A 27,007-nucleotide genomic window follows, 5' to 3' on the forward strand; every position below is an offset into this window, starting at 1 on the left:
GAGAAAAAGCTGGTGTTTTCATTTCCGCTGCCTGCTGTGGAAACATACCGGAACCAGAGCAGCATCTTTGATATGGAACAGGTGGGACCTTTGCTTTTGCAGATTAAAACAAGACTGTCAATGAGAATAAAAAAACTGGACTCGAGGGAAAGCAAAGCAAGACGTTTGGCAACAGCTTGCTTGCAGGAGTTGCAGGAAGGAGGAGTATTAAGGAGCCAACTAAGAGGCTCCAATCTGGATTTGTGTAGGGCAGGGATGACCAACTTCCAAGAGACTGCGATTTACTCACACAATTAAAAACTCGCAGTGATCTACCCCCTTTTTTTGGGAGGGGGGCTTCAGGTCAAAGTTGTTGAGCTTTTTTCTGCAGAGGAAAATCACACTTTTGGAGGGGAATCAGGGGAAAGGAGTAAAAGAGAAATATACCTTGCCAAGATCGACCTGTTGGACATTCCTGGTGTAGGGCTTACCCCAAAGCCTTTTCTTCTCCCAAAAATATCCCACATCAGTTAACAAACATGGATACATATGCTATAATGCTACTGTTTTAGTTAAATAAATTGTTTCAATTGTTATTAAGGAAATGATTCTTTTTCTCCTTCCAATAAAGTACAGCAGAAAAGTTGTCCAAATGTAAACAGTTAACTTCTTAAACCTCACAATAATTTCATAATTATCTGTCAATGTATTTCCAATAGTATAACCAAGTCAGTAATTTTTTATATAACTGTAAAAACTGCTCTGAAAATTTATTACTCCAGAAATGAAACCTTCATCTGCTTGTAAATATTAAGATTATACCAGCAAGAATATAATATGATTTAAATCAAGTCTTACTGACTAGTGATTTAAATCGATTTGATTTCAATCAAATCCACCCTGTGTTGGAGAGTCAAGATCAGGCTTCTATCGACACAACCACTTCCTCACAATTCTCTGCAGATGGGGACAATGCAAGCCAGCAAGAAACCCAAAACCTTATGGCTGAACACACTCCGTTTTCAAATCACTGCTAAAACACCCCTAAAAACATCAAAGGGCGACTGACAGCTATTCAGAGATTTCCCGGAGCCCCCAAACAACAAATTTTCTACACATTGCTGTCTTGGATCCGCAACCATGGCCTCCACCTCCTGACCTCAAGCAGTTTCAGTCAGACGGAGTGAAGCTGATGAGCGATCACCGCTCTTCCACACACGCCTCCAGCCGTAGCTCAATGACAGAACACACACTTTGCCTAAAGAAGTTCCCAGGTTTGAGCCCCTGTGTCTCCAGGTGGGGCTAGGAGAGACCCTCCTGCCCTGGAGAGAGCCGCTGCCAGTCAGTGCAGACAACACTGAGCTAGGTAGGCTAATGTCCGACTCAGTATAAGGCAGATTCCTATGTTCCTTTTAAAATCAGACCTTAATTCAGAACCAAGAGGACTGGAAACTTGGCTTTTTCAGAGGAAGAGAGGGGAACCTGCCCCGTTGTGTATCGGGGGGGGGGGGTGTGTGGAGAGAGTTGTCTCCTTTAAATTCCTGGGAGTTTACCTTAGCAAGGACCTCACTTGGAAAATCAACATAACTCAGGTGGTCAGAAAGGCCCAACAGAGACTCAGGGTCTTGCGAAAGAATAATGTTAAACAACCACTGGTGAACTCCTTTTACCGGTCCACAATAGAAAGTGTCCTTTCATATTGTATCACAGCGTGGCATGCTGGCCTGACAGCCATGGACAGAACGTCTCTACAGAGGGTGGTGTATACGGCACATGATATCATGGGCTGTCCCCTGAGCCCGCTAAATGACACTGCAAGGGATCATTGCCTTAGGAGAGCGAGAAAAATTATCAGGAATGACTCACACCCCAGCCATCACCTCTTTCATCTTCTACCCTCATGCAGGAGATATCGAAGTATAATCAGCCATACCAACAGGTTAAAAAATAGCTTCTATCTGTGGGCTGTTAGGTTGTTGAACGGAAAATAACAGCGAAATTGTCTTGCGAGGTGGTGTGTTGTTCGAGAAGAGATTGAGTGGGGGGGGAGGCTTGTTTAATTTCATTGTACACAGGTTGTACAATGACAATAAAGGTATTATTATTATTATTATTATTATTATTATTATTATTATTAGCCACAGTCCACAGCTTCCATCCCCAGAATCTCCAAGTGGGGATGGGAGAAACCCACATGGGACCATAGAATTGTAGAGTTGGGAGAGACCACAAGAATCACGTAGTCCAAGCCCTCTGCAATGCAGGAAATCCGCTCCACTTACCTGTGGGAAGGAGTTGCGGTGGACCGTGTGGCCACCCCCTCTCTCCTCCGGGGTGGGGGGACGAAGTCCTACATTGCCTGGGAGGGGGGGGATCCCGGCCACGTCAGCGCCATCCGGCCAATCCGGTGGCTGGAGGGCGTGGCCGGGAACAATTTAAACAGTGGCGCGAGCCGGAGGACTTCCTCTTGGCTCGCTGCTTTAAACTCCCGCCCTCTCTTCCTAATTTTCAGGTTTAATTTGCATTGGCCTTGCTATGTACCTCGGTTGGTCGCCACTTGGCAAACTGGCATGAGGCCATTTGGTTTTCACCTACCTCGTAGCAAACGTCACAACTTGTAAGGTTTTGCGGCTAGGCATTGTTTGCCCTTATGATGGGGGAGGTGAGGTGTGGCCATCACCTGCCCCTCCAAGCTTAAGGGTATTCTGTTAAAGGAATCCGGAGGTGTGGATCTTGTCCGAAGCCCGGGGCGGGGCTAGGGCCATGACACAACCCTGACGGGAACATCTGGAGAAGCTTGAGTTGGTCTGCATCAACGGGGCTCCCCCTTCTGGTGATTTACCCTTACCAGACTTCCTGCGCAGCGGGCAGGAGTCAGATATAGTCGGGTCCATTCAATGCCTAAGCCAATACTGCTCACAGTCTGTAATCAATAAAGTTGTGGCCAAGATTTGCCCAATAACATTAACATAATATCTGTGTCCTGGTGTCTTATTCTTTATGAGGGGGTGGTTGCGGGGTCTTGACACGCAACTTTTTGCCCCAATGTGAGTATCGAATCCACAACCCTGATTAAGAGTCTCACGCTCTACGAACTGCCTGAAACCGCAGAGAGCCTCTGCCGGTCACTGTGAACTAGACTTGTACACGGCCATTTCCTATGTCCCTGTTTAGTTTGTCCCTAAAAGAGCCGGAGGGAAACCAGATTGGGGAAAGGCTGGCCAGAAAATGTTCCTTGGAGAGTTAACGGCTCAGATTCATTGACTCCTTGTTCTCGCCACCAATGTACAAGCAGAAACATCATCCCAAGAGGGGTGGGAGAGAATTACTGGGACTCTGTGTTCCAGCCTGCGTCACATCAGATAAGCAGAGGGGGATTCCAGAAGATTCCCAGGTCCCAAATGGTTGGGGGAAAGGAGGAACAGGAGGGAGAATTTACTGGGCCATGCCTGGTACTTACAAGAAGAAGTGTGTATGTTTGTAAGAATATAAGAGGGGTGAGTGAGTTTGTGCGCGTCAGAACTTAAGAGCCCTACAGCTGGATCAGGCCACCGGCCCGTCTAGTCCTGCATTCTGTTCTCACATTGGCCCATCAGATGCCTCCACGAAGCCCCCAAGCAGGGCAAGGAGACCGACAGCCCCGTGATGCTGCTGCACTCGTCATTTGGTAATTGGAGGTAAGACTGCTCTGTCACACAGAGGCTCAGTTTGGCTATCCCGTTGTTGATGAGGTTAGCCTCCAAAATGAGATAAGGAGAGTCCTGCTAGGTCAGGGCCAAAGGCCCATCTAGTCCAGTACCCTTTGACACAAACACACAAACACCAAGCAGACACCCCTGGGGAACCACAGGGAGGAAGCACAAGGCATCTCTCGCTGTGCGTGTGTATGTATCTATGCGTGTGTGTGTGTGTGTGCGTGAGAGAGAGAGAGAGAGAGAGAGAGAGAGAGAGAGAGAGATCTTTTTTCTTGGTACAACAGTGAAGTCTCCCGTTTTAATCCAAGGAAAAACCCTTTGCCCAAGCCATCAGTACATTTGGGGTGGGGGAAACTTCTTTAAAAACAGCGCCCCACAAAACTTTGCATAGAAAATTACATAGATATATATATATATTTGTAAGATAATAATAATTTTAAAATTGCCTTTTTCAGTCGTGAGAAAACGAGCGGGTCGCAACACTCAACGCAACGCACCTGGTTCCTTCCCCGCCGCTTGCCGTAGTTCCTTCGCACAAGGGCCTTGTAGTTCTCATTTTTCTTGGTCAAATAATAATACAAGACACAGTCTGGAACATTCTGAAATGGAAAGATTTGCTTAACTTACGGACCCTCAGTGGGATACGCCATGTAAATGCTCTCACCGTCAATTATGAAGACCCGGGCTTAGAAGTGAGGGAATTACATTAGCCTGGGTCACACATAACGCTACACACTGCAGGTGCCTTTAGCCAAAGTGTGGCTTGTGTGAATATTTGTTGTAGAGAATTTTAATCAGGCATAGTTTGCAAGTGCAAACCACTTAAGAAGCCATCTTGAGAATTAAGTGCACATTCCATCACAAAAAACCAAAAATGCATCTCACCTTTCTTTCTAAGTAGGAAGCAATTAGGCCAAAGTTCTTAGGATGCTGGACAAATCTGATGGGGAGGAAAACACACAGAGAAAACCTCATGTTCTGCCATCCAAAATTAAAACCATCACAGTTACCAGAGCTACATTTTGCTAGACCCCTTTTGCAACCTGGTTAAAGGCAACTTCAAATATTAAAAAGGAGGGCTTCAAAATAGCCAAAGCACCCCCGCCCCAGTTTCAAGAAACCCTGCTTGGTCGCCCTGTCAACTTCTGGCATTTAACTGGAGGAAGGGCCGTAGCCCAGTGGGAGAGTCCTGGCTTCACATGCAGAAAGTCCCAGGTTCGAGTCCTGGCATCTCCAGGTGAAAGACTGCTGGTCTGTGCAGACAACACTAAGCTTGATGGGTTGGCTTCGCAGAAGGCAGCTGTGTAGGTTCCTATTAAATCAGCCCTCTAATTCAGAATCACAAGGACTCGAATCTTGTGGGAAAGGCCCTTTAAACTGAGGGGCTGTGCCTACCCCCTTGGCACGCCAAAGATCTCTGGTCCAATCCCTAATCTCCAGGTAGGGCTGGGAAAAGTCTTCCTTGCCTGAACCCCTAGAGAGCTGCTGCCGAACAGTGCAAACAATACTGAGCTGGATGGATTAATGGCCTGGATCATTATAAGGCAGCATTCTGCGTTCCTTTTGCCCGACATCATCTGCAGGGCCTAAAAGTTTACACTCTCATCATCCATCAGGACTAGAAACCTGACCTCTGTTTTGGTTTTTTAATGAAAGGTGAGCATTTCAGGGTTGAATACCAAGCCTGACGACTATACGTCACTTGCATGGCAACCACAGAAGACAAACAACTCTGACAGCTGAATCCAAAGTAATTGTGAGCATTTATTATCAATCTGTGTTTTGTCAATCATTAAGCTGAATAAGCGGCTACGTGAAATGAACCCACTGCTCCTTCAAATAGACCTTTCACAGGGTGAGCCAACAAAATAGAAGTCTTATAATTAACCAGTTTTTCCATTGTGTCCATATGTAGATATTACCGTTCCCAGCTTCAGAACAACCCAGGCTACAAAAGCATTGGTTTGAAGCTGACTTAATAATATATACACTCAGGGACGTGGGTGGCACTGTGGTCTAAACCAATGAGCCTCTTGGGCTTGCCGATCACAAGTTCGGCAGTTCAAATCCCTGTGACGGGGTGAACTCCCATTGCTCTGTCCCAGCTCCTGCCAACCTAGCTGTTCAAAAACATACCAGTGCAAGTAGATAAATAGGCACAGCTATGGTGGGAAGGTAAATGGCGTTTCCATGCACTCTGGTACTCATCATGGTGTTCCATGCGCCAGAAGCGGTTTAGTCATGCTGGACACATGACCCAGAAAGCTGTCTGCGGACAAATGCCAGCCCCCTCGGCCTAAAAGCGGAGATGAGCGCCGCACCCCACAGTCGAATTTGACTGGGCTTAACTGTCCAGGGGTCCTAATAATATACAATTCCCATCTGCCCCGTTCAACCCTACCAACCATCAAGAATGATGGGAGCTGTAGTCCAGCAACACCTGGAGGTGAACAGGTTGCCCATCCCTGATTTAAAAGGAGGCAGAGTTATGCTGGAGGTATCTAGGGGCAGTGAGGGCAAGTGATGGAGGGGAAGTAAAAGCAAGTGATGGTCCAGTTCAGGGAAGGGGAACCTTTATCCCTCCAGGTGTTGCTTGGACTCCGAAGCCCCATTAGCCCCATCTAATGGTCAAGGATGATGGGAGCTGTAGTCCACAGGAGGGCCACAGATTTCCCATTCCTGAATTAGACCATTGCTTGCCTTTTACTGGCCCTAGTTTGACGCCATGCAACAGATTGTTCTACTGTGCAACGCACACCCTTAAAAAACCCCACACAAAATAAATAAAAGTACTTTTCTTTAAAGATCTCCTTCTCGTGGTCTGTCCAGACGTTCATGAACTGCCGGTCCTTGTAGATTTTCATGGGGTCCTCCATCAGCCCGTTCATGTTTATGAACTTCACCCGCCTCTGTTCCGCGTCAAACATCATGGGAGGAATGACCGAGAGCTGGCGCATTTGTTTCTCGTTATTCTGCAAGACCGGAGAAGGAAAAACACACACAAAAATTTTATAGTGAAGTTTCTGTTTACAAGTAATGGACCCCTCAAGTCAGCCAAGACAGAGCCAAAATTGCTTTTTAAAAAGGGGGGGAGGGGGTGTCAGCTCTTGCGGTTACATCTTGGACTTCCTTAGTTACAAGTACAGAAGAAGAAGAAGAAGAAGACGAAGAAGAAGAAGAAACAGGGAAGATGGTGGTGCTTGTTCATGAAAAGCTACCCTTTGCTGAGGATGATTTAAGGGGTTTGCCAATGCTTTAAGAAAATCCAGATTAGGACAGGGAAAACATGCTGTGCTGGACATGGCGTAAGATCAGGCTATAAAAAGCACAGGTTATGGGATGTGTGCACCACGCTGGACTTCAGGATTCGAATCCATGTTCACACAAGCAAGAATGTCCCAGCCATAAGGCTTGCTGCGTTGGTCTGGGCCAGACCCGTCTCTACCCACAAAGCCCCCCTCTGACCAGCCTACCTCAGAAGAGCCCAGTTGGGTCAGGCCAAAGGCCCAGCTAAGGGCACATTCACACCCATACAGTTAAAACACTACGAGATCACTTTAAATATTCAAGGCTTCTTCCAAAGACTCCTGGGAAGTATATTTGTTAAGGATGCTGAGAGTACACGTTAGTACAGTGGTACCTCGGGTTACATACGCTTCAGGTTACAGACTCCACTAACCCAGAAATAGTGCTTCAGGTTAAGAACTTTGTTTCAGGATGAGAACAGAAATTGTGCTCCAGTGGTGCGGCGGCAGCAGGAGGCCCCATTAGCTAAAGTGGTGCTTCAGGTTAAGAAGAGTTTCAGGTTAAGAACGGACCTCCGGAACGAATTAAGTACTTAACCCGAGGTACCACTGTATACCTATTCCCATCCCGGAGCTACAATCCCCAGAGTTCCCTGTGAAGGCAATTATAGCTCTGGGAAGGGACTAGGGGGTCTCCTGACAAAGAGAAGAGGATGGAGCTTGTAAGAATATATCTGGCAAAGGACTCAGTACAAGATGACTGCACCCTCCCCTCTTCCAAATTCAAAGATGCTATGTGTGTCATGTTTTGGTTTTTTATCAGATTGTAAGTCTGGGCAGGCAGGGGACTGTCTTGTTTTCCTTGATCGTATGTAAGCTGCTCTGGGAGCCTTCTCGGCTGAAGAGCAGGGTAAAGACCCTCTAACATAAATAAGAAGCCCGGTTCTCACCTCCTGTTCCGAGAGCCCGTCGATTATCTCCGAGATTTCGTGCTCGCTCCGGGCGATGGTCGCCGAAAGTCCGGTCCCTCTCTGCCCCACCCTGGGGGTGCAACAACAACAACAGAAAGGGAAACCAAAATGAAAAGAAAAAAGTAGCTTTTTTCTGAGAACAGGAAAACAATTGGCAATATCAGGGTGAGGTGTGGCCAGCCAGCCTCTTCAGGGCCGGACAGGACAGAATGCATGCTAGCTTTGGCAAAAGGTGTGAGGAAAAGGTTGCTGTTTTTTAGCTCTCTCCTACATATAAATAGGGGACGCGGGTGGCGCTGTGGGTTAAACCACAGAGCCTAGGACTTGCCGATCAGAAGGTCGGCAGTTCGAATCCCCGCGACGGGGTGAGCTCCCATTGCTCGGTCCCTGCTCCTGCCATCCTAGCAGTTTGAAAGCACGTCAAAGTGCAAGTAGATAAATAGGTACCGCTCCGGCAGGAAGGTAAACGCCGTTTCCGTGCGCTGCTCTGGTTCGCCAGAAGCAGCTTAGTCATGCTGGCCACATGACCCAGAAGCTGTCTGTGGACAAATGCCGGCTCCCTCGGCCAATAAAGCGAGATGAGCGCCGCAACCCCAGAGTCAGCCACGACTGGACCTAATGGTCGGGGTCCCTTTACCTTTTACATATAAATAAGATGAGAACTGGGGATCACCTTAGCAGCAGCAAGAGGGTTGGCCCTATCATGAGGCAGAGTAATGCAGCCGCCTCAGGTGGCAGATAATGGAGGGACAAGGAACAGCGACAAGATTTTGGAGGGCAGAGATGAATGTGCTGTGTGGCCTGCTTTGAAACCCCTATGACAGCCTGCTGCTCTCAAGGGTGGTAAAGAAGGCTATCCTAACACAATGTTGATGCAACTGCAAAACGTCTTGATCCAGCCCGGGGAAGGAGGCCTGAGCCCATTTCAAAGAGCCCCCAACTGACGCGTGAAATTTGCACCACCCTAGGATGTGGGTGGGGTGGCCTCTTCCATTTAAGGTGGCTTTTAAAAGGAGAGGAGGAGAGGAATCACAAAACAGGCAGAAAGAATCCCCAACGGAATTCATTATTTCATTCATTGCAACCCACCTTTCCTCTGAGGAGCTGAAGGTGGCGGACGTGGTTCTCCTCTTCATTTTGTCCTCGACGAGCCTGTGAGGGAGTTTGGGCTGAGAGTGAGTGACTGGCCCGAGATCCCCAACTGAGCTTCCTGGCTGAGTAGGGGGATTTGAACCCTGGTCTCCCAGGTCCTAGTCCAGCACGCTAACCACTGCACCACACTGCCTCTCCGGCACCGCTCTGTGATATGGCCCTCTGATCAACGTCCCACTCAGGAGGCACCACCCAGGTGCTGTTGGGGGAAATCAGAAGGCTGGACCAGATCGGCCTTTGCCAGCCTGGTGCCCTCCAGACCAGTTGGACCAGAACTCCCATTTACCTCTGAAACCGCTCCTGTTGCTCCCTCTGCTTCCGGATTTCGGGGAACTGCTTCTCATAATACTCGCGGGTCTTGCTCTCCTTTGCCTTCCGGCGGGGGTTGTTCTCTATGCGGTCCACTTTCTTCTCCCAGGCTTCCATCAGCTGATCGTAACGCTGACAGATTTTCTGCTCCTGGTTAATTCCACACACAGCCCCCCCCCCAATTTCTGGATTAAAAAAAGCTCTCTCTCGCACAACGCTAGAATGCCACTGCGTGACACGAAACTGAAAAGATGGCAGCTTCAGCAGGGCATACAGACCTGGTTCACAAATACTGCTAAACCATGGTTAGCGTAAACCATCATTAAAACTGAGGCACCTTGGAGCCCATCACTTAAACCTGGGTTTGTCACATCACAGGATACTTAAAAGCATCAGGGAGAACAGGTGATCCTTGACAGCAGCTCGAATTTTTCGCCGCTGTTCACCCATGGCTCTGTATACTTGGTGATGGCTCCTTAACCATGGTTAAGGAGCAGGTCTGAGTTTCCACTTAATGCTAAGCTATGGTTAATACCAACTAAAGTTTATAAGCCAGATACAAATCCTTGGCTAATGATTAATCTTAAAACAAGCTGACAAGCCATAATTAAGGTACTGATCTGGGTTCTCACATAATGCTAAGTCATGATTTAATATAGTTTAATAATCCACAGTTTAGCATTATGTGCAAACCAGAAATGCACCAAGCCGCCTAATTTTGCCCTGTTTCAGCTTCACTGGTGCTCAATCAGAGCTCTGCTTCGTTTTTAACAAAGAACACACAAAATCAAATGGTTGGTAATTTCGTAGGCACTTCTCATATAAAACACACCCTTTTTGATGCATCCTAGTGTAGCTAAATTCCATTCATTTTTTATTTCATCGAGTGAGCTAGCATGTCTTAATGTCACAGTCAGCTTAGTCACACCCAAATTTAATAGCTTCCATACTTAGGGGCATTTCTCTTACTTGTGGGGCTTGGGGTGCTGAGTTCTGAGCCCAGAAAGGAGAGCCATCTGTAAGGTTTGGGTATTTGCCACCTATGCCCACTTATAGGTAGGTGAATGACGTGTGCTGCGCTTTGGGTATAAAGGCCAACTCTCAGCACCAGCGGCGTAGCGTGGGTTGTCAGCACCCGGGGCAAGGCAAGTAATTTGCGCTCCCTAACCCGGGGCAAGGCAAGTAATTTGCGCTCCCTAACCCCTAACCTGCCGCCGCTGCCAGCTTCTTCTTGCTGCTGCCTGGTCTGGTTTGGTGTGGTTCTCTCCCGCGCTCAGCGCTGCGCTGGGCGGCCGCTGCACTGTCCCTCCCCCAGATAGTCCCTCGCCCTCTCTCCGCACCGCATGCCTGGCACCCACCCCCTCCACAGTGGGCGGCGACCCGGCGGCTCGGATCGGATTCGCACAGCCAGCACTGCGGTGAGTGAGAGAGAGTGAGTGAGCCAGGTAGGGGCAGAGAGCTGCGAGTGCGAGTGCGCCCCCCCAGATGTTGCGCCCGGTGCGGCCGGCCCCCCCTGCACCCCCCACGCTACGCCACTGCTCAGCACCAAAACAAATACCCTCGTAACTGACGAATGACAGCGAGTTTTGGGGTGCGTTTTAAGGGGAGGGAAAAGACAGCCTGTGCTAACAACAAGCTAACCGGCCGCTCCCAAAAATTTATGTGCAGGGGGACAAAAAATAAACAAATAAATAGATCCATACCCTCTGTTTCCTGGCGTGATTCCTTCTCTTGAAAAAGAGGATCAGTTTTTTTCTCATGACTTGGTTCCTAACAAAAAAAGAGCATGAAGGGCATAAGAAGAGAGCTTGGCTGCTGGATCTGGCCAAAGGGGGCCCACTGAGTCCAGCATCCCATCTTCACAGGGGCCAACCAGAGGCACACCCTCCCATGGGAAGCCTGCAAGAGGGACATCCCAATTTGCGGTCCCTAGCAACTAGGATTCAGAGATATCCTGCCTCTAGCTGGATCAGGCCAGTAGCACATCTAGTCCAGTACAGTGGTACCTCGGGTTAAGTACTTAATTCGTTCCTGAGGTCCGTTCTTAACCTGAAACTGTTCTTAACCTGAAGCACCACTTTAGCTAATGGGGCCTCCTGCTGCCGCCACACTGCCGGAGCACAATTTCTGTTCTCATCCTGAAGCAAAGTTCTTAACCCGAGGTTAGCGGAGTCTGTAACCTGAAGCGTATGTAACCTGAAGCGTATGTAACCTGAAGCGTATGTAACCCAAGGTACCACTGTATCCTGTTCTCAAAGTGGCCTGGCAGCAGGATCTAAACACTCTCTCCCGCTGCGCTTTCCAGCAACTGGAAATATTCAGAGGCAGAGCATAGCCATTGTAGCTGGTAATAATAATAATAATAATAATAATAATAAATAATAAATTTTATTTATACCCCACCCTCCCCAGCCAAGACGGGGGTGTCAGGGCGGCTAACACCAGGTATAAAAACAATTGATTAAAATACAACTTAAAAACAAGATTAAAGTACAACATTAAAATGCAGCCTCATTTCAGTAGAAACTCAAATCAAAAACTTTTTGGGGATGAAAACGTCAAGTCTTCACCAAGGCCAACTATCCAGACTGGTCCTACATGGGCCAGAAAAAAGCCAGGGAAGTCCCCAAATAGGAGTTCCATCACAGAAGGAAAAGGAAAAAGGAAAGAGGGGAAATGGATCAAGTTGATTCCAAGCCAAAGGCCAGGTGGAACAACTCTGTCTTACAGGCCCTGCGAAAAGAAATCAGATCCCGCAGGGCCCTGGTCTCATGAGGCAGAGCGTTCCACCAGGCCGGAGCCAGTGTTGAAAAGGCCCTGGCCCTGGTTGAGGCTAATCTGACTTCCTTAGGGCCCGGGACCTCTAGGGTGTTGCTGTTTATGGACCTTAAGGTCCTCCGTGGGGCATACCGGGAGAGGCGGTCCCGTAGGTACGAGGGTCCTAGGCCGCGAAGGGCTTTAAAGGTCAAAAGCAGCACCTTAAATCTGACCCTGTACTCCACCGGGAGCCAGTGCAGCTGGAAAAGCACTGGGTGAATATGCTCCCATGGCAGGGACCCCGTGAGGAGCCTCACTGCAGCATTCTGCACCCACTGGAGTTTCTGGGACAGCTTCAAGGGCAGCCCCGCGTAGCTCCGGAGAGCTTTATTCTCCTCCATGAATTTGTCCAATCCTCTTTTTTTAAAGTCTTTACAACAACAAAACCCCCAAACTAAACAAAAACCAAGAAAAAAGAGAAGGGGAGGAATACAAAGTCATCTTTCACAGGTAAATCTTGACTTGTCCCACACAGAGAAAGGTAGGCCCTCCGAGCTCCCACCTGGGAGCCTTCCTTTCTCTTTCCATCCTCCCACCCCGGGAGATCCTCCCTTCCCTTTCTCAACGAACCATCACCTTCCTCTGCTCCTTAACATGCAGAGGACCACACAAAATACAAAAGACCAGAGCAGAGCAGGAAAAGTAAAGAGAGCCAAAAGATAAGAATACAGGACCTGTATTTTAATCAACTGTTTTTTTAAAAAAAATTTTTACTGTATTTTATATTTGGTGTTAGCCGCCCTGAGCCCAGTCTTGGCCGGGGAGGGCAGGGTATAAATTTAAAATTTTTTTTTATTATTAATTAGTGGTACCTTGGTTCTCAAACGCCTTGGTACTCAAACAACTTGGAACCCAAACACTGCAAACCCGGAAGTAAGTGTTCTGGTTTGTGAACTTTTTTCGGAAGCCAAATGTGCTCCGTTTTTGAGTGTTACGCTTCCGATTTGAGTGTTACGCTGCGGTCTGTCCTTTTTTGCTATTAATTTTGCGTTTTTGTTTTTGCGGCTCTTTTTCGTTTTGTTTTTGTGACTGTGTGGAGCTACTGATGGACTGATTGTGTGACTGCAGTACATTGTTTACTGCTTTCAGTTTATGGATCCATGGCCAAATTTTAAATTTTAACCCGGTTAAATTCATGTTAAACGGCTGTTTTAGGGATTGTTTTTAAAAGTCTGGAACGGATTCATCTGTTTTTGCATTACTTTGCATTGCCTTGGTTTTTGAAATGCTTTGGTTCCGGAATGGATTAAGTTTGAGAACCAAGGTACCACTTTATTAAAGGAATGAAAAGGAAAAGAAAGATTTCTTTAAAAGAGAGAGAAGTGAGTAAAAAGGACTTCTCACTATCCATCTCTCAGTTGCATATACAAGAGTCCAACCATCTTTCAAAGCCATCCAGGCTGGGGAACCATCATGTTGGTGGTGATGCGAGGAACTTACGTTTTGATGTTTTCATGGTACACCTTTGTGTCCGACGGCTGGTTGTAGAGCGGCTGCGGAGCAGGGGGTGGAAAGAAAACAAGGTAAGAAGCACAAGGAATCGTGGAACTGTAGCGTCGGGTGGGGTCCAAAGAGTTGTCTGGCCCAACCCCTTGCAAAGCCAGAGCCACAGCACAGAACACATCAGGGCAAGCTTTTTTTTGTTTAATAGCAAACCTCACTAAGAGGGCATTTCAAGCACTGCCACGCATGTGTGGCAGGCACAAAGCCAGCACAGCCAGGAACACCCGCCCGCCCTGGAAAGCTGGGCCAGGGCGTTCCAGTTCAAAGGAAGTTCATGACCCACCAAGACACTTAGTGCCCTCCCAGATCTGGAGAGCTCCCAACTCACTGGGAAGCGGGGCCCAAGAAACTGTGGGGAGAATCCCCACCCCACCCCTGCGCTGGAAGAGCTAAAAGCAAGTTTGAGAAAGAGACACACATGGAAAGGGCACAAGAGCTATCGGGTTGCTCACCAGTTCGACTTTGGGGCCGAGGCCTTCGAAGATCTTGTGGGCTTCTTCGGCCTTTTTCTGCAAAACCAGGTTGGGGAGAAGAAAGGCATCATTGGATGGCCCAGAAAATCAGCAAGGTGATATATATACACCCATGTATGTAGACAGAGATATGTACACACGTTTCAGTAAATGGATATAGATATACACCATAAAAGCAAAGTAAGATCCTAGTCCTCATGGTTCCGAATAAAGGGTTGAAGCAGGAACACAAGAAGCCACCTTGGTCTGAGTCAGGTCCCAGGTTCAGTTCCCACAATTGCCAGGCAAAACTGGGAAAAGGCAAGTCCTGCCTGAGATCCTGGACAGCACCTGCCAATCAGTTTAGACAATGCCGATCAATGGGCTGATTCAGCAGAAGTATGCCTGGAGAGCTCAGCTGGTTTAGCTCCAAGGTTGCAGGTTCAATCCCCATATGGACTCCATGATTCTAGGACAGTGGTCAGCAAGCTTTTTCAGCAGGGGGCCAGTCCACTGTCCCTCAGACCTTGTGGGGGGCCGGACTATATTTTGAGGGGGGGGGATAAACTATGCCCCACAAATAACCCAGAGATGCATTTTAAATAAAAGCACACATTCTACTGATGTAAAAACACCAGGCAGGCCTCACAAATAACCCAGAGATGCATTTTAAATAAAATAACACATTCTACTCATGTAAAAACACGCTGATTCCCAGACCGTCCACGGGCCAGATTTAGAAGGCGATTGGGCCGGATCCGGCCCCCGGCCCCTAGTTTGCCCATGGTGTACACACACACCAGGGGTTTCTACGGATAGGCAGAGGTGTACACACAGAGAGAGAGGTTTCAATATAAATAGATGGGCTTACACACAGAAAGAGGTTTCTATGGATAGATGTGTATGGAAATACACAGTTTCAACAGATAAGGTGGGTCTAGACGGAGAGTTCTCTATGGGTAGATAGATGTGGGCACCCACAGATTTTGATAGATATAGATTATGTTTATACGCAGATAAGTTTCTATGGATAGATAGACAGATATGTACACCCACACAGGTTTAAATGGATATAGATAGCTGTCTATAGACAAACACACACATGCTCCCTCCTTCTGTCTGTCCCTTAATCTAAGACATAGCACTGGGGCACTTAAGAGAAAATACACACACACAAACATATAGATATATAGCTAGATACAAACACACACACATATATTAAGGAAACATTTCACACAACATTCTGAGAGCAAAAATATTTTCTAAGGAGCGTTGTCCATCCCAAACCCAGTTCCATTTCTGCCCTGGTGGGGGAAGTGTTTCCTATTTCTTTTATCCCCTGCCCAACCCTGGTTCTTCACCACCGAGATGCAAAGCTCCCCCTCAACGCTTCAGTGCTAAAATAGGTTGTTGTTGATGTTGATGATGACGATGATGGAGGGGAAGTCAGACATTAAAGGTCTACCATGCCTGAAGGGCCAGGAGGCTGCTTGGATACCTGCACTTGGACTCAAGGGTTTCCTTGGTATCCAAAGAGCTTTGGGATCCAAATTTTAAGGCCTTGCGTCCTGGCCAAAATATCCCTCCCCCAAGACCAGCTGAACTTTCCAGCTGAAACGGAGGTTATTCGCGCTGACCTCGCCTTCCTCTTTGACCGCATTCTTCTCCATGGAAATGGCTCTCGGTTGCACAACAGGGAGAATAGAGATAGCTCTCTCTCACACACACAAACACACACACACACACACACACACACACACACACACACACACAGGTTACAGCCAGGCCTGTGTACATTCAGTGTCGCCACCACCATGTTGCATCAGGCAGGAGTTTGGCAACAGACACAGAGCACAGTTCCCACAGCTGGGCTCAAAAGATCGGGGATTAAAGCAGTCAGAGAGGTGGCTGGGTGGAATGTCCGGGGAGGGGGCTTCACGGCCCACCTGCCCCTCAGGTGACTAGCAAACGCGGAATGGATTACACCAGTGGATCTCAAAGTGGGCAGCACAGCTCTCTAGGGGGCGGTGGGATTGCATGGGGGGCCACTAAGAGGCAATGGAGTGCTTGAGGTTTAAATGCCTCTCGGACTTTAAAAAGCTGGTGTCACTGGACTGAGTACACCAATTGTGATGACTTAATTAAACTAAATAGTTCTAATTGGATTTTGAATCAATGTGCAGTTAATTGTGACTGTTTTGAATTTTATTGTGCTATTATGTTCCTTATTGGGGACGCGGGCGGCACTGTGGGTTAAACCACAGAGCCTAGGACTTGCCGATCAGAAGGTCGGCGGTTCGAATCCCCGCGACGGGGTGAGCTCCCGTTGCTCGGTCCCTGCTCCTGCCCACCTAGCAGTTTGAAAGCACATCAAAGTACAAGTAGATAAATAGGTACCGCTCCGGCGGGAAGGTAAAGAGCGTTTCTGTGCGCTGCTCTAGTTCGCCAGAAGCGGCTTAGTCATGCTGGCCACATGACCCGGAAGCTGTACGCCGGCTCCCTCGGCCAGTAAAGCGAGATGAGTGCCTCAACCCCAGAGTCTGTCACGACTGGACCTAATGGTCAGGGGCCCCTTTACCTTTACCTAACTAGACAAGTAGCAGACTTGAATTGCAAAAGCAACCATGAGCTCAGTTCGGTTATGGCACAGAAAATGAATGTTCTCTGGTTGGAATGCTGAACTGTTGAAGTGTGAGTGTGTAAGTTTGTTTGTGTGTTGCATGTAGCTCTACTTTGAGCTTGTATAAGAATAATTGTATAAGAATAATGTTAAAATCCCAAATTTATTTTACAAATACCAAGGCACATGGTCACTCAGTGCCATCAGTATATGCAAATGTATAGAACCTTTGTTCACAATAAAAATGGAACTGGCTGGCGAATACTTTTATTTTTTATAAATCTTTACTATTTGCAAAGGGAATCTTTGGTTCGCCAGAAGCTGCTTAGTCCTCCTGGCCACATGACTGTACGCTGGCTCCCTCAGCCAATAAAGCGAGATGAGCGCTGCAACCCCGGAGTCAGTCACGACTGACCTAATGGTCAGGGGTCCCTTTACCTTTTTATGTTCCTTAGTGGGTCACACAAACCGCTATTTAAATAATGCTTTTTAAGAGGCAGGGCAGGGGACAATGGGGGTGAGTTTATGGAACCAAGGGGGTCGTGCACGCAAAAAGTTAGGGAACCACAGGATTACGCTATATCCTGGGATGACAACACACACTTTCCTTGCTCGGAAAGATACCAGAAAAGAGTTGGGCACTGGAGCATCTGGCTGACCGGTGCTTAAAAAGCCTCTGGAATATACCAGGGGTGAGGAACCTGTGTCCCTCCCTGCAAATGTAGCCTTCCAGATCCCTGACCAATGGCTGAGCCGGCAGGGGCTGATGGGAGCAGGAGACCAGCAACATCTGGAGGACTGCATCTTCCTAAATGCAAAATTTATCTATCATTCTTATTAGTCTTATTATAGTGAACGGATGGAGGGGAACGTCCCAACAAATACACCTTTTTACAGTGGTACCTCGGGTTACGAACTTAACTCGTTCCAGAGGTCCGTTCTTAACGCGAAACCGTTCTTAACCTAAGGCGCGCTTTTGAGAATGGGGCCTCCAGCTGCCGCCACCACGCGATTTCCGTTCTCATCCTGGGGCAAAGTTTGTAACCCAAGGTACTACTTCTGGGTTAGCGGAGTTTGTAACCTGAAGGGTTTGTAACCCGAGTTACCACTGTATTCAGCTTTGAGCAAGCCCAAAACTTGTGGAACTCTGGCCATGTGCTTTGCAGACGAGAAGCTTAAAGCCTGCTTCAAAATGTTGCCCTGGAAGCTCTTGCAAAGCTGAACTTGGAATAAAGAAATGACTTCTGCTATATACAGCGGTACCTCGGGTTACAGACGCTTCAGGTTACAGACTCCACTAACCCAGAAATAGTACCTCGGGTTAAGAACTTTGCTTCAGGATGAGAACAGAAATCGTGCAGTTCCGGGAGGCCCCATTAGCTGAAGTGGTACCTCAGGTTAAGACCAGTTTCAGGTTAAGAACGGACCTCCAGAACGAATTAAGTTCTTAACCCGAGGTACCACTGCACACAGGGTGCACTTACTCTTGGGAACTCATGAAGACAACCTCGTTCCATAGAAGAAGAAGAAGAAAAGTTTGGATTTGATATCCTGCTTTATCACTATCCAAAGGAGTCTCAAAGCGGCTAACCTTTCCTTTTCCCTTCCTCCCCCACAACAAACACTCTGTGAGGTGAGTGGGGCTGAGAGACTTCAGAGAAGAGTGACTAGCCCAAGGTCACCCAGCAGCTGCATGTGGAGGAGCAGGGAAGCGAACCCGGTTCCCCAGATTACGAGTCCACCGCTCTTAACCACTACACCACACTGGCTCTCGCCATAGAAAACAAGGCAGTCTCTGGTGCAGCACGAAACTCACTAGCCTAGCGAAAGCAGGAGTGCAACATAGCCCAACAACAAACCGCAGTTTGTTAGGGATCCTGGCTTGTTAGGGAGCCAGGGGTTGCCACTCCCCACTCACAGACCCCTTCCTCATACTTATAAGGTTTGCCTTTCTCTCCCTTGAAAAGCACATAGAGCTGAAGGAGGAAGTTGGAAGAGCGGCTCTCTTTCCCACTTCCTCTTTCTGCTCTACGTGCTTTCAAAAGTTCGGATTAATTCTCCTGGACCAGGCTCTGGGAAAGCAAAGTGTGTTTCTGCATCCACATTCTCTCTTTCCATCTCTCAGAGGGAGGGAAGAGGTGGGGCCAGGGGGGGTGGGACTCAAGGCACTTGCTCAAAAATCCAAGCCATGAGCCTAAAAAGACCAGCAACAACCCGCACTTCTGGGTTCAGACATTAATAGGAACTGGCGGATTCCGGGTTCGCTCATCCCAGGGAAGGTGCAGTCAATTGGCATGCGAAATGAAAGCACACTAGGCCACCAACCCCAGCTCATCACAACATGCAAACACGGGAATCCTCTCTCTCGCGGGCACAAGTAAGAACTGGTGCCCGGTACAAATCCCCGCGTCAAATATAAAAGAGACTTTAAAAAGGGGGGTGAGAGAAGCAAGTGTTACCCGATTCTCATCATAAATAATCTGGACGATGCTGCGGTGCTTCTGTTCCACAGGGGGAGGGGAGACGGGTCTCTCCGGCTCAGGGGGCTTTGCAGATTCTTCCTCGAGTTGTTGCTAGGAGACAAAAAAAGCGATGGGGGGGGGGGGAGAGAATCAGCCATCTGTACCAAGGTCCTTGCTCTCACCGGGAATGAATCACCAGAGAGGGAGGGAAAGCCAGCCTCTGAATCAACAGTTTGCTGCAAGGTGCAAATTTGTAAAGGTAGGAACGAGGGACAAAGAGATTGCAGAGCCACCAGGCTGTGCCAGTCACAAGGCTGCAGAGTATTTTTGCTTTTGAACTTCAGAAAAAAGAGACTTAAAAATAACCATGCAGAGGGAGACTAAAAAGTCTACACCAGGAAAAATTGGGTTTGGTAAACCAGGGGTGAAGCAAACAATCAAATGCTTTGCTTTGCCTACTCCACGTGTTGCCAGTGTGGAACCTCCCCTCCTGTTGTTGGGACTCCAGTACCCATCCGTCCCTGACCACCGACCGGGGTGCGCTGGCTGGGGCTGATGGGAATTGGGGTCCAATGTCAGCAGGAAAGCCACAGAGATTCTCCACCCCCTGGTGTGGAAAAGAATATGTTAGTGTTTCTCAAACTTGTGTCTCCAGCTGCTGCTGGACTACAACTCCCATCATCCCTAGCTAGCAGGATCAGGAGGGCAGGGATGATGGGAGTTGTAGTCGAACAACAGCTGGAGACCCAAGTTTGGGAAACTCTCTAGCATCTCCTGTTAGAACAGGGAGAGGAATGCAGAAAGCTGCCTTATCCTGAATTAGACCACTGGTCCATCAAGCACAGTACTGTCAATGCTGGAATTACTTCTTTTAAAACAATTTTTAGGTTGAGTTGCATTTAAAGTTTGCTTTTTTATCAGTATTTTTTAAACAAACATTTATATTGCTTTTCTGCAGAAAACCACTTGCGGTTTGCGACGGTTAAATGGCATATAAATATACGATTACGATTAAACTTCATTTAACTCCCGGGAAGACTCTCAAAGTGGCATCACAATGCATACAAAGCTTGTCTATTTACGGGACCGCCTCGCCTGGTATGCGCCGCAGAGGACCTTAAGGGATCCCACAGCTAATTCTCCCCTGGTCTCCTCGCTGGCCCAAATAGGACTAATTTAGCCAGCTAGCCCTGGTGATCATGTAATGTTTATTGGATGGATTTCCCCCCTAAATTGATTTTTGCATTCTGAATTTATTGTTATTCACGTTTTATGCTGTTTTTTTGTTGCATCAATTAAGTGTTTTAAATTTGTTGTTAACCGCCCTGAGCCCGGTTTTCTGAACCAGGAAGGGTGGGGTATAAATAAAAAAATATTATTATCATCATCATCATCATCATCTAAGACAAATAAATAGACACCCTTCTGCTGGCTCCGGGGTGGCTAGCCTGCAGTCCCCTCCAGATGTTGCTAGACTACAACTCCCATCATCCCTGGGAGCTTGATGGGAAGTTTGGAGTCCAAGAACATCTGGAGGACCACAACATCTAGAGGCTCACAGATGTTCCCCACGCCTGCTCTACAGCCAGATCCCCGGTTCGACTAACCTTTTGTTGATTCAGCCAGATCCCATCAACAGGAACGCCAGCCCCATCCTCTGCTACCCCACCCCTGCCCACCTGCTCTGCCTCCACCCACCTGCAGCCTACCTGACCTACCTGCAGCATCCTCTCATCGGCCAAAGGCTTCCCTGCCCCCCATCCCATCTCTTCTCTGCCAAGAGACTTCCACACACACATTCCTAATCCAGCAGGCCTAAGGGTGGGTGTGATCCCCACTCCCTGATCCGGCGACTCACTTGCTTCTTCTTCAGCTTCAGGATCTGCTGTTCCACTTTGGCGATCTCCCGGTCCACCCGGTCCATGCTCTGGATCAGCTCCTCCTTCGACAGTTTGGACGGAGACGCATTCTGGTCATCTCCGCAGGGCTGGCCTGAGAGTGGCGATGGCGGCCCGTCATGCTTGCCTCCAAAAGCTGACTCCTGGGGAGAAAGGAGAAATATATTTGTTTTGTTAGATTTATATACCGCCCTTCATCCGAAGATCCTCAGGGCAGTTTACAAGATAAAAATACAGGATAAAAACAAACAAAAAAATAGTTACCATATATTTTTAATAAAAAAAAAAACTCCCCGCCCTTCCACAAACACATTTGAAAGGCCGTAGAATATTAATCAAACAAAAGCCTGGTTCAAAAGGAAAGTTTTTGCCTGGTGCCTAAAGATATGTAATGAAGGCGCCAGGTGAAGGTCCCTGGGAAGAGCATTCCACAAACAGGGAGCCACTACAGAAAAGGCCCCGTTCTTGTATTGCCATCCTTCAGACTTCTTGCAGAGGAGGCAAACAAAGAAAGGCCTCAGATGACGATCACAGAGTCCAGGTCGGTTCGTACAGATAGAGGCGGTCCCTGAAATATGGCAGTCCTGAGCCGTTTAAGGCTTTATAGGTTAAAACCAGCACTTTGAATTGGGCCTGGAAGCTAACTGGCAATGATTGCAGTTGGGCCAGGATCGGTGTAATATGCGCAAACCGTCTTGCTTCAGAGAGCAACCCGGCTGCTGAATACTGCACTAGCTGAAGGGCCCTAGCCCTGAGCCACAACCGCTGCCCTTCAGTGTCCCAAGTCTACCCAAGTCTGCAGCAGAGACGTAGCGAGAAAGGGCCATTGCTCAGGAGTAGAGCCCGGCCTCATGAGCAGAAAGCCGCACGTTCAATCCTTGGCATCTTCAGGTATGCCTGAGAAGCGACTCCCCCCATGAAAACCTGGAAAGCCGCAGCCAGTCAGTGCAGACAATACTGAGATAATTGGACCAATGGTCTGACTCGGGGTAACACAGCTTCCTATGTTCCTCTGAGACTCCTTTGGCAGAGGAGCTCTGAGCTTCCTAGAGCGGGCTCCCCTTGTCACTGGCTCTGGCGCCACCTACTGTTGGGCTCCCTGACTCCAGCCCTACCAGTCCAAAAGGACATCAGGCACCGCTGTACAGCCGATGCCTCAAACAGAGCAAAAAGGCAGGACTTGGCGGCGGCCTCTCCCCAGCCGGCGTTACCTTCTTCAAGTCTGACGAACGCAGCCCATCCTGCAGCTGGTGGGACAGCGGCAGGACCGTTGCGGCGCTGACCCGTTGGTAGTGGGAGTCGGAAACCTGGTCCAAGCGCGGCCTCTTCGAATCCAGCGCATCATGATCAGCTTGCGACGAGCCGGGGTGGAACTGGGCCTCGTAGCCAGATCTTCTCTCCTGAGGCCTGAGAGGCAGAGGAAATAAGTGCAATGGCATACCCACCAGCTGTCCCAGGGAGTGTTCCAATTTACTTAGTAAACCACAGCCCCGTTTTTGCACATCTGGGGTGGGCGGGGGTGTTTTCACAGAATCGCAGCGTCGGAAGGGAAATTAAGAGATCGCTGCGTCCAACCCCCTGCTCAATTTGGGGATCTGCAATGCTGGACACAGAGGCAACACCCCTGGCGAGGGGCCGCCCAGTCTCTGCTGAAATATCGCTGACGCTCAAAAACACGGCAGAGCCTTTAATCCGGCCCGTTTAAGCATCCTTCCGTCAGCAGTTCCAGAGGGGAGGTTCCAAAATAAAATCCCCTATTATGAACGCAAATGCCCCCGTGAATCCGGAGAGGCAGAACCGACAGCTCATGTTCTTACTTACTGCTCCTTTTATTAAGTTATATCATAATAATAATAAATTTTATTTATACCCTGCCCTCCCCGGCCATAGCCAGGCTCAGGGCAGCTAACACCAGTAAAATTACAGTAAAAACATAATAGGGGGAAAAAACCAATTTAAAATACAGGTTAAAATGCAATTTAAAATGCAGCCTCATTTTAAAAGTAGCCCATAGATCAAAACCATAAGGGGAGGGAAACATAAGGGTCAGACTGAGTCCAAACAAACAGCTCTGTCTTGCAGGCCCTGCGGAAAGATGTCAAGTCCCGCAGGGCCCTAGTCTCTTGTGACAGAGCGTTCCACCAAGTCGGGGCCAGTACTGAAAAGGCCCCGGCCCTAGTTGAGACCAATCTAACCAATCTAAATTTTTTTTTTTAACTTTGGAAAAAGGATTATGTGGAAACCTGCAACCGGACTGGTGCAGCAGATTGGAGCGGTTGAGTTGACGCATATAGGGAAAGGTGATATGATCAGGTAACAATAGGTCAGAGATCGAGGGTGCCCTACCTGTCGGAGCCAGGGTGATATTCAGACAGCAAAGAGGGCCGCCTCCGAAGCTGTTGCTGCTGCTGCTGCAGGAGCTGGGTGGCCTGGCTGACTTCCAAGTGAGAAGGGCGGAAGTCAGGAACAGCAAACTCCTACAAGATAAAAAGTGGGGGGGGGGGGAGGTTATTTTGTCAGTATTTTTTACAAAGAAACAATGAACAGCCCCAACCTAGGAAAAAGAATAATAGAATTGTAGAGTTGGAAGGGACCCCAAGGGTCATCTAGTCCAACCCCCTGCAATACAGGAATCTCAACTAAAGCGTCCATAATAATAATAATAATAATAATAATAATAATAAAAAATAATAATAATAATAGATTTTATTCATACCCCACCCTCCCCAGCCAAGACCGGGCTCAGGGTGGCTAACACCCAATATAAAAACAAATTGATTGAAATACAACTTAAAAACAAGATTAAAATACAACATTAAAACATTAAAATACAGCCTCATTTCAATGGAAACTCATGACAAGATGGCCGTCTAACCTCTTCTTTAAAACCCCCAAGGAAAGAGAGTCCGCCACCTCCCGAGGAAGTCTGTTCCCCTGCAAGTTGTGGGCTCCCGAGAGCAGCGCCTTCTAGGGCAGCCTAACCCCAGATGTCGTTTATTTTTATTTTATTTTGCATACCACCTTTTACTCCAAGGAGCTCCAGCTGGCATACGTAGCTCTCCCCCCTCCCATTTTATGATCACAACATCCCTGTGAGGTAGGTTAGGCTGAGAGTCAGTGATTGGCCCAAAGTCACGCCCAGTGAGCTTCATGGCTGAGTGGGAATTCGAACCCTGCTCTCTCTGTCAGGTCACAGTCCAGCATTCTTCACCGTTACGCCCATCAGACCCTGGCTGCAATGGCCAACGTTTGGGGTGTCTGAGATGGGGCTTTGGTCACAACAGTGTCCGGAACAGGCGCCGGGGAACTTCTGGCCCTCCAGAAGTTGCTGAACAACCCCCATTATCCCTGGCCACTGGCTATCACACTCTCTGGGGATGATGGGAGTTGTAGTCCAGCAACCTCGGGGGGGGGGGCGGAGTTCTCATGCTTTGAACATCTAGACGGGAACCGGGGCTCGTATCATCAGCTCCGCCAAAGTGACCTCCTGCCCCTGAACTGTTACTGTTCCAGTCACTCATTGTAAGAACTACAATTTTACTTTAAGAAATTGCCTTTGCTTTCCCCCTCTTCTGCCCCCATCCCCGTTTTCTTTCTTTGCCGAGTCTTTTAGATCATAAAGCCTGAAGGCAGGGACTGTCCGGTTTTACTTGATAGTACGTAAGCTGCTCTGGGAGCCTCTGGCCGGATCCTGCAGGGCTCCTCTAATGTACTTACGACGCACGGTTGGCACGCCAGCCACCTGCCTGGTCAAACATTGACAACTGACCAGCTATTCTGCTCTCAAGGTTGAAGAACCGAGCTGCCCCAACCAGGAAGAACCTTTCGTTTCTTTTGGAAGGAGAAGGACGAGGAGGAGGAGGAGGAAGAAGAAGAAGAGGAGGAGGAGGAGGAGGAGGAGGAGGAGGAGGAGGAAGGGACATACTTTGCTCCCCTTGTAACACAGACACAGAGGTTCACGTGAGCTGCTAAGAACTGGGCCTGCCGCAACCCACGCCTCTAGCTCCCTGGTCCGAGGGTTGGCACAGAGGTCAACTGGCTGCTCAAATATTGACAGTTACTTGAGGATGGTTTTTCGAAGGAGCCACGAGGCTGGCAATAATTAAGGAACTGGCCTCCTTAGCACAACCGCTTTCAAGAAAGCTGAAGGGTTGGTGGGTTGTTGCTTTTCAAATGACCCGTGTTTTCTTTGCTTCAATTTGTTCATTTTATCCATTTACTTTCTCTCTCTCTCTCTCTCTCTCTCTCTCTCTCTCTCTCACACACACACACACACACACACATAGATATAGATATACACACACACACATACACATACACATATACATATACCGTACTTTTCCATGTATAAGACGAGGTTTACTCTAAAATAATGTTAAAAACGAGGCTGCATTTTAATGTTTCCATATTTTAATGTTGTATTTTAATCTTGTTTTTAAGTTGTATTCATTCAACTTGTGTTTATTATTGCTTGTGAGCCGCCCTGAGCCCGGCCTTGGCTGGGGAGGGCAGGGTATACATAAAAATTATTATTATTATTAAAAATCAGGGGTCGTCTTATACACGTATAGTGCAGGGGGGGGGATGGGTTATTGGTTGCAGCCGCAAATATGTTATACACAGAAAAATACGGTACACACACATATAATTAAATTTTCTGTTTTACAATTTGAAATACACATTTAAACATCCTTAAAATATCAATGACCTCCCTTCCTCTCTTTCCATGGTTCATTTTGCATATCATAAATCCCTGCATATTTTACAGAAACCAAACCATTCAGTATTCCATTCTTACATCCATCAAAACTTACACTGTTGAATTTATCTTAATGCTGCCAACGTTTTCAAGTGTACACCATTCCTCCCCCCCCGTGTATTCAATAAACGTTTATCTGTTTACTTTGTAGACTGTCTGCTCCTCCAGCCTCTCCTGACCTGTCATCATCATCATAGCTACTCTTGTCATACATCTTCCTGAGCTCAGGGAAGGGAAACCATTGGCTTAAATTATTCTAATAAATACTACTGGCTGTAGCTTTGCATACAGACGTTCCCAGGTTTGATCCCCAATAGCACCTTCAGGGGGGGCTGTAAATGTCCCCCTAGACCAGGGGTCAGCAAACTTTTCCAGCAGGGGGCCAGTCCACTGTCCCTCAGACCTTGTGGGGGGCCGGACTATATTTTGAAAAAATAAATAAATGAACGAATTCCTATGCCCCACAAATAACCCAGAGATGCATTTTAAATAAAAGGGCACCTTCTACTCATGTAAAAACACGCTGATTCATGGACCGTCCGCGGGCCAAATTGAGAAGGCGAATGGGCCGGATCCATTTCTCTCTCTTTTTTTTTAAGATAATATTTATTCAGAATTTTGAAGATTACAAAGAGAAAAAAGAAAAAAAGTAAAAAAGACAGAAAAAGCACAATCATTTTAAAAAAAGAGAAAAAAAACAAAAATACCAAAAAAAGCAGATTAAACCTTTACATAACTTTCTTCCTTTACTTATTTCCTTGACCTCCTCACACCTCCCATTTTTGTATTCTAATTCAAATTGTTATTTCAGCAAATCCTTCCAACCTTGTTTTTATCTTAATAATTTGATTTAATATATTGTAGTTTTACATTCACTCTTTCGTCAATTCATTTTTACTTAAATCCTTTATATCATTTCTACCAAAGCCATATAATTTTCTTTTTCCAACATCTTTCTAACAATCCTTAATTTTACAATATTTTTGAAGATATACTTTAATTTTTTTCCACTCTTCTTCCACCGACTCTTCTCCTTGGTCCCGGATTCTGCCAGGGCCGGATCCATTTCTCAACCTGTGGATCCCCAGATGTTGCTGAACTACAACTCCCATCCCCCCTAGCTAGCAGGGCCAGAGCTCAGGGAT

The 27,007-nt window shown here is 47.7% G+C and overlaps 1 protein-coding gene across 5 annotated transcripts in view; it reads right to left on the minus strand.

The window, feature by feature from the left end:
- The window catches only part of NCOR1 (nuclear receptor corepressor 1), a 110,761-nt gene that overhangs the window by 63,549 nt on the left and 20,205 nt on the right, over positions 1-27,007 (minus strand). For 2 of the 5 annotated variants that reach the window (XM_083587345.1, XM_083587341.1), the window contains exons 3-15: positions 23,450-23,580; positions 22,315-22,510; positions 21,064-21,246; positions 19,203-19,316; positions 14,124-14,180; positions 13,609-13,661; positions 11,055-11,121; positions 9,329-9,501; positions 8,980-9,042; positions 7,870-7,972; positions 6,468-6,646; positions 4,560-4,614; positions 4,121-4,273 (exon numbers count right to left, since the gene is read on the minus strand). In XM_083587345.1, coding sequence (XP_083443471.1) covers positions 4,121-4,273; positions 4,560-4,614; positions 6,468-6,646; positions 7,870-7,972; positions 8,980-9,042; positions 9,329-9,501; positions 11,055-11,121; positions 13,609-13,661; positions 14,124-14,180; positions 19,203-19,316; positions 21,064-21,246; positions 22,315-22,510; positions 23,450-23,580 — 1,527 coding nt within the window. The remainder of the gene's footprint in view (positions 1-4,120; positions 4,274-4,559; positions 4,615-6,467; positions 6,647-7,869; positions 7,973-8,979; positions 9,043-9,328; positions 9,502-11,054; positions 11,122-13,608; positions 13,662-14,123; positions 14,181-19,202; positions 19,317-21,063; positions 21,247-22,314; positions 22,511-23,449; positions 23,581-27,007) is intronic. The other 3 variants (XM_083587344.1, XM_083587342.1, XM_083587343.1) reach the window with 3 other exon arrangements.

The sequence above is a fragment of the Podarcis filfolensis genome (assembly GCF_964270895.1).
Source record: "Podarcis filfolensis genome assembly, chromosome: 15".
Lineage (NCBI taxonomy): Eukaryota > Metazoa > Chordata > Lepidosauria > Squamata > Lacertidae > Podarcis > Podarcis filfolensis.